Source organism: Penaeus japonicus, unplaced genomic scaffold, assembly GCF_977035675.1.
Source record: "Penaeus japonicus unplaced genomic scaffold, GWHDUDI00000001_assembly GWHDUDI00000001, whole genome shotgun sequence".
Classification (NCBI taxonomy): Eukaryota; Metazoa; Arthropoda; class Malacostraca; order Decapoda; family Penaeidae; genus Penaeus; species Penaeus japonicus.
This window is the reverse complement of record NW_028234403.1, coordinates 29392187-29399686: the sequence shown is the minus strand read 5'-3', so window position 1 is coordinate 29399686 and position 7500 is coordinate 29392187. Positions and strand designations below refer to the sequence as shown.

General features: G+C 38.4%; 1 protein-coding gene across 1 annotated transcript in view; it reads left to right on the top strand.

Annotated features, from left to right (window-relative positions):
* Positions 1 to 241: 241 nt before the first annotated feature.
* LOC122251082 (sulfotransferase 1C4) overlaps positions 242 to 7500 on the top strand; it is a 10057-nt gene continuing 2798 nt past the window's right edge. The window contains exons 1-4 of the mRNA XM_086538658.1: positions 242 to 399; positions 1529 to 1831; positions 5998 to 6146; positions 6668 to 6851. Coding sequence (XP_086394784.1) covers positions 1643 to 1831; positions 5998 to 6146; positions 6668 to 6851 — 522 coding nt within the window. The 5' untranslated portion in view covers positions 242 to 399; positions 1529 to 1642. The remainder of the gene's footprint in view (positions 400 to 1528; positions 1832 to 5997; positions 6147 to 6667; positions 6852 to 7500) is intronic.

The following is a 7500-nucleotide window of genomic DNA, read 5'->3' as shown; positions in this document are numbered from 1 at the left end:
CTCTTGTGACTGGCAGCGCGATGAAGTAAAATAACTGCTGGGAACTGCGTGCTTGGCAGTATATCATACAATTTTCTAAAGTAACAATGAACCATGTTTATGTCTTGCATAAATTAATAATTTTAAATTGGGAGAGGGAGAGAGAGACAGGGAAAGGAGAAGGGCAGGTCATTTTGAAATGCCCCAACATAATTATCGAACTGCTACGGCCAATAGCGAGCCCTAGCAACTGTTCCTGCAACTGTTTTCCTCGGGTGAGTGAGGCGAGCAGTCACACTTCTTTCACACTAACTCGTCTACGTGATACGTGTGGAGTGGCAGCGTTCGGCACAACGAAAGCTCGTAACTACCTCGTATTTGCAAAGTGGATTTTTCGTTGCACAATTTGCTTATTGGAAGGTACGATGGGTAGAAATCGATACGGTGTTTTTGCTAATAATAAAAAAAAAACATAAATACATATGCACGAAATGATAGATACCCAGTGTTCCCGAGGTTTATATTTTAGATAGTGCAACAGCGTAACAAACTTCCTAAGATTCAGCTGACAATTCTGGCTTTGGCTCTGAAGTGCCATCACTGAAGAGAATAATAATAAGCACTTTTTTACTCGCTTTTTTCGGTCCTCACGGGAATATTTTGATCAAAAGGCGAAATCTTGTTTTCCTAATTGATATAGATTGTCCCTTGAAGTAAATGTTAAGAAACCCTTTTATTGATCATGTCAGTTGCCGCGTTAGCTTATTCAATTGCACAGTAGATATTCAGATCTTCAGTTGCACGAATAACTAACTAAAAATAAGCAATGCTAAAAAGCAATGATATTACTACTGCTACTGTGAATATGATAACAACAGTGGTGCAATTACTACTACTGCCAATACTATGAATTAAGTGTTTTCTGCTAAATTTTAAAATATGATAGCCTTCGTGTTTTTTAATTTTGCGTTTTCAGACATACTGATGTAATGTGTCATCATAAATACTCACTCACTCACACACTCTCTGTCTCTCTCTCTCTCTCTCTCTCTCTCTTGATTAATGCTTTATCACAGAAAGATCATAAATACTCAATCTCTCTCTCTCTCACCATCTCTCACCCTCTCTCTCTCTCTCTCTCTCTCTCTCTCTCTCTCTCTCTCTCTCTCTCTCTCTCTCTCTCTCTCTCTCTCTCTCTCTCTCTCTCTTCAAATAACTTGTTCCTACGTACATTTCTATATTTTTATTTATTTTACTTTATTTTTCCATTCTATTCTTATTAATTACTTATTTATTTTGATCACACCATATTCATTCAAGAGGAGACTTTTTTCTATTGCTCTGAATATCACTATCATGTCATAATCCTCTCTTGAGCTTCAAGGTCAAGGTTCCCCTCCACTGCGCAATCTGAGTAGAATGACAAGCCTTTTTTTTAGTCATGAATTTAGAAGCTGGTTAATTGGCCGAAATTTCGCAATAAGCTTATATACTACCAATTAGTCTTATACCTTCATCTCTTTAGTGACGTTATGTTGAATTCCATCAGATTACCAGATTGCACACCGGCTTGCAACAGTATAACGGAACTGTGATCCTCGAACCGCCTAAGAACCCTACTGAGACACACGCCGACCTCTCCCTTCCACAGCCGGGCGCAGAGATGACCTCGCAAGAGCCAGTAGTGACCCTTGGAAGTGGTCACAAAGCCGTTCCCATTGGAGAAGAGGACATGACTCGCCTTCTCAGGAACTTTCCCACCTTCACTGACGGCGCCTCCAGGTTGTATCCTGGGCGGTGGCTCCTCTTGAAGGGGTTCAAAGACGTGGCTGATAGGATATATAACTTCAAGGTAGGAGCTTTTGGGTTTGTTAACGATGCATTGGGAGATGTAAGCACAGGTATCACGGATTTTAACCACTGACCTTGAACCGCGTTGCTTGTCCAGTTCAGCTAAATAGTTGGCGTTTGCCGAAAGTGTTTTATCCTAAAAAAAAAAAAAAAAAAAAAAAAAAAAAAAAAAAAATATATATATATATATATATATATATATATATATATATATTATATGTATATACATATATATTATATATATATATTATATATATATATATATATATATATATATATATATATATATATATATTCCTTCAGAAACATTGCAATGCCTTTCAAAATATGAATAGTTCAGTCACACGAGAAAAAAGTCCACTAAGAGTAATGATATGAAGAAATACTTATTTTGGTGGATGGGCGCCAACGAAGGAATGACATGATAATCACAATTGCGTGCGGTCAAACAGTTGAATAGTGATAATGTCTCAGATAAAGAGTTACAAGAACTCGAATTTACTTTGATTTGGAGAAATACTATTGCGAAATGGTGTCAAAATAATGGTGCAATTAGAAAGATAAGCGTTTGCTCGGTATTTCTAGTTGCCAAAGTGGACTAAAAGCGACGCCCGGCTTCCATAGCTTAATGACTGGTACATAAAAAGTGTTTGTCAAGGTTTCCTCTTATTCACACTAACTGCATACGCAGTTTATAATCAGACGAGTCCTGTACACTAATGTTAAAGAACAGTCGCATTGTAGTAGGACCTTGGAGAGGTTATGCAATATGCTAAACATGTACCACAAACGGTTGGTGCAAAAGACGTCATTTTTTAATGAAACCTACTCGCTATTTCGTGTTGTGTAGGAAAGATAAACTAAGCAGAAACAAACAAAACATAGAGCACAATAAGCAGTAAACTACCGCTTGTGTAGGTTTGGTATATTCCTCATCAATATCTAACTGGTAAAACTCTCTATATAGATCATGAGCGGCAAGAAACTAAATGGTCAGTGATAAAGCTATAGTTATAGTTATATTATTAGCGTTTATAACAGCGCTGACACTTGTCGCACAGTTCCGAGGTGACAGCGACTGGTTGGTGATCCGTTGAGATGACTAGCATGTCCGGACGCTGATGAATGTTGCCCATATCACAAACACTCAGGGTACAGTCGATATCACAGATTAACAAACGTGACTCTATGGGAACGGAAACTGATTTTCAGGGGGACGCGCCGGCGATTACCTTTAATATTGAGTTATTTTTATCCTTTTAAAATGATTTGACGAATTCATTCATCTTGTATTACAGTTTTGTTTGTTTTGCACTACCGATAGTGATTTCATTTATGTATTTTACTGTGTGTACCTTTAAAGTTGAACTTCACATGTAGGAATTATGTACTATACTTAATATGCACTTCTAAAGTTAAATTTCAATAGTAAGAACATTGTGTATGTAACCTAACACAAAGCACAAAGCCAGTTAATACTTTTGTTAGAAAACATGTGTATGTTATCGAGTATGTTTATGGGTATGTTATCAACTTAATTAAGGCTTCATGGGGATCTATCAGCTAGATAATGATTACAAGAATTATCACTGTTAATGATGCTGATGACATTGTATTCAATTTTGAAGAATTACTCAAACCAGCCGTGTAGGAGTATGTTTTGTGTTTGATGATGTATGCTAATCTATTCACACTAATTGCATTCACAGTTGATAATTAGATGTGTCCTGTACATTCATGTTAAAAAACGGTAGCATTGTATTAGGACTTAGAGAGGTTTACAGAATGCTAAACATGTGCCACAAACGGTTGGTGCAAAAGACGTCATTTTTTAATGAAACCTACTCGCTATTTCGTGTTGTGTAGGAAAGATAAACTAAGCAGAAACAAACAAAACATAGAACACAGTAGGTAGTAAACTACCGTTTTGTGTAGGTTTGGTATATTCCTCATCAATATCTAACTGGTAAAACTCTCTATATAGATCATGAGCGGCAAGAAACTAAATGGTCAGTGATAAAGCTATAGTTATAGTTATATTATTAGCGTTTATAACAGCGCTGACACTTGTCGCACAGTTCCGAGGTGACAGCGACTGGTTGGTGATCCGTTGAGATGACTAGCATGTCCGGACGCTGATGAATGTTGCCCATATCACAAACACTCAGGGTACAGTCGATATCACAGATTAACAAACGTGACTCTATGGGAACGGAAACTGATTTTCAGGGGGACGCGCCGGCGATTACCTTTAATATTGAGTTATTTTTATCCTTTTAAAATGATTTGACGAATTCATTCATCTTGTATTACAGTTTTGTTTGTTTTGCACTACCGATAGTGATTTCATTTATGTATTTTACTGTGTGTACCTTTAAAGTTGAACTTCACATGTAGGAATTATGTACTATACTTAATATGCACTTCTAAAGTTAAATTTCAATAGTAAGAACATTGTGTATGTAACCTAACACAAAGCACAAAGCCAGTTAATACTTTTGTTAGAAAACATGTGTATGTTATCGAGTATGTTTATGGGTATGTTATCAACTTAATTAAGGCTTCATGGCGATCTATCAGCTAGATAATGATTACAAGAATTATCACTGTTAATGATGCTGATGACATTGTATTCAATTTTGAAGAATTACTCAAACCAGCCGTGTGGGAGTATATGTTTTCTGTTTGATGATGTATGCTAATCTATTCACACATACTGCATACGCAGTTTATAAGCAGACGTAGTCCTGTACACTAATGTTAAAGAGAACAGTCGCATTGTAGTAGGGACCTTGGAGAGGTTATGCAAATATGCTAAACATGTACCACAAACGGTTTTTGGTGCAAACAGACGTCATGTATTTTAATGAAAACCTACTCGCTATTTCGTGTTGTGTAGGAAAGATAAACTAAGCAGAAACAAACAAAACATAGAGCACAATAGCGTCAGTAAACTACCGCTTGTGTAGGTGTTGGTATATTCCTCATCACTATCTAACTGGTAAAAAACTCTCTATATAGATCATGAGCGGCAAGAAACTAAATGGTCAGTGATAAAGCTATAGTTATAGTTATATTATTAGCGTTTATAACAGCGCTGACACTTGTCGCACAGTTCCGAGGTGACAGCGACTGGTTGGTGATCCGTTGAGATGACTAGCATGTCCGGAGGCTGATGAATGTTGCCCATATCACAACACTCAGGGTACAGTCGATATCACAGATTAACAAACGTGACTCTATGGGAACGGAAAACTGATTTTCAGGGGGACGCGCCGGCGATTACCTTTAATATTGAGTTATTTTTATCCTTTTAAAATGATTTGACGAATTCATTCATCTTGTATTACAGTTTTGTTTGTTTTGCACTACCGATAGTGATTTCATTTATGTATTTTACTGTGTGTACCTTTAAAGTTGAACTTCACATGTAGGAATTATGTACTATACTTAATATGCACTTCTAAAGTTAAATTTCAATAGTAAGAACATTGTGTATGTAACCTAACACAAAGCACAAAGCCAGTTAATACTTTTGTTAGAAAACATGTGTATGTTATCGAGTATGTTTATGGGTATGTTATCAACTTAATTAAGGCTTCATGGGGATCTATCAGCTAGATAATGATTACAAGAATTATCACTGTTAATGATGCTGATGACATTGTATTCAATTTTGAAGAATTACTCAAACCAGCCGTGTAGGAGTATGTTTTGTGTTTGATGATGTATGCTAATCTATTCACACTAATTGCATTCACAGTTGATAATTAGATGTGTCCTGTACATTCATGTTAAAAAACGGTAGCATTGTATTAGGACTTAGAGAGGTTTACAGAATGCTAAACATGTGCCACAAACGCCAGTGAAGTCAGTGAAGAGGGGGGGGAGGTTGAGGAAGGGGGAGAGGAAGAGGTTGAGGAGAGGGGGTGTAGAGGGGGAGGAGAAGGAAATTGAAAGACGGGAAGGGGGGTAGAGGAGGAGGGGGATGCAGAGGGGAAGGAAAGGGGACCGGAAGTTGAGCGGAGGAGAAGGGAGGTTGAGGGAGAGGGAGAGGGGGGGAGGTTGAGGAGGTAATGGAGGGGAAAAGGGGTTAAGAAAGTGCATGTAAAGACGAAATATTAAAGACATAAACCCGTTTTTTTTTCTTTCTTTTTACCTCCACAGATACGCGACTCGGATGTAGTCGTGGTCACCTTCCCGAAGAGCGGCACAACATGGTCTCAAGAAGTGGTTTGGTCGATGTTACACGACCCGGATTTAAAGGGAGCTCCTCGTAGCCAGCTGATGGACCGGGCTCCATATCTCGAGATGGAGTGAGTTCTTGTGTGTAAATGAGCTGTTTGTTTTCATTTTTTCTTCTTTATTTTTTTTCATTTTTTGAATACTGGCTTTGGATTTCCATTCATTTTCTTTTCTTTTGCTTCCTTGCAGTTTGTATTATTTGCTGAAGGCTTTTTGATTGCTTGCTTGCCTTGATCAAGTGAAAGGTGAATTCGTGATAGTGACTATAATGATGATTATATTCTTCTTTCATTTCTTCTATTCCATTCCTTCTCTCTTTCCCTCCTCCACCCCCTCAACCTCCCACTTCCCCTCCTCCCTCCCCATCAAACTCCCACTTTCCTCCACTTCCTTTTCAACACCTTTTTTCATCCATCCTTCCTCCTCTCAACTTCCGGTTTCCCCTTCTTCCCCTCTACGCCCTCTCTCCCCCTCAACCTCTCCATCCCTCCCCCTTAACTTCCGGTCCCCTTTCCTTCCCCTCTTCACCCTCCCTCCTCCTCTCCCCTTCCTCTACACCCCCCTCCCCCTCAACCTCTCCCCACCCCCTCAGAGTAGACCAATGGCCGACGGAAATAAAGTCCTTCGTCCCGCCACTCTTCGCCGCCATGTGTCCCGAAGGAGACGCCTCGAAGGGAACGGTCGTGCAGATGCTCGAGAAGGAGCGGGAGCCGAGGGTGATTAAGACGCACCTCCCGCTCTCGCTACTCCCTCCTGATGCAATAGACAAGGGGAAGGTGCGTTGGGGGAAAGGTGTGGGGCTTGGTTTCTGTGTCTGTGTTTCGGGTTCTGGATATAGTGCTTTGTTTCGATATACTTGAGAATTGCGTTACTTGCCCCCCCCCCCTTTTTTTTTACTATGTTCTTTCTTTATTCATGGCTCATACTTCTTTTATTTTGCCTTCGCTTTTTTTTTCTCGAGGGTTTTCAAATATATATATATATATATATATATATATATATATATATATATATATATATATATATATATTTATATATATATATATATATATATATATATATATATATATATATATATATATATCTATATATATATATATGTTTATAATAAATATTTTACCTCCCTGACCGTGACTCGAACTCGGGTCCTCAGAGTGAGAATCCCGGCTCTTAACCATTATATTACACGACCCACTAACCTAACCTAACCAGGTGCCTTACAACCACCATGGAAGTTACCTATATACTCTTGGCAGAGCAGTGATAGCGAGGTTGATATTACAGACAATTCCCGTGGGCACTCGGCGGGAATGAATTAGAAATTCAAGTCACAAATCAGGTTACCGAGGTTATATTTGTGTGAGAAAGATGGTATAATGCAATAACGCATTTTGATATAGAAATACAAATTTTACTTAAGGTAAC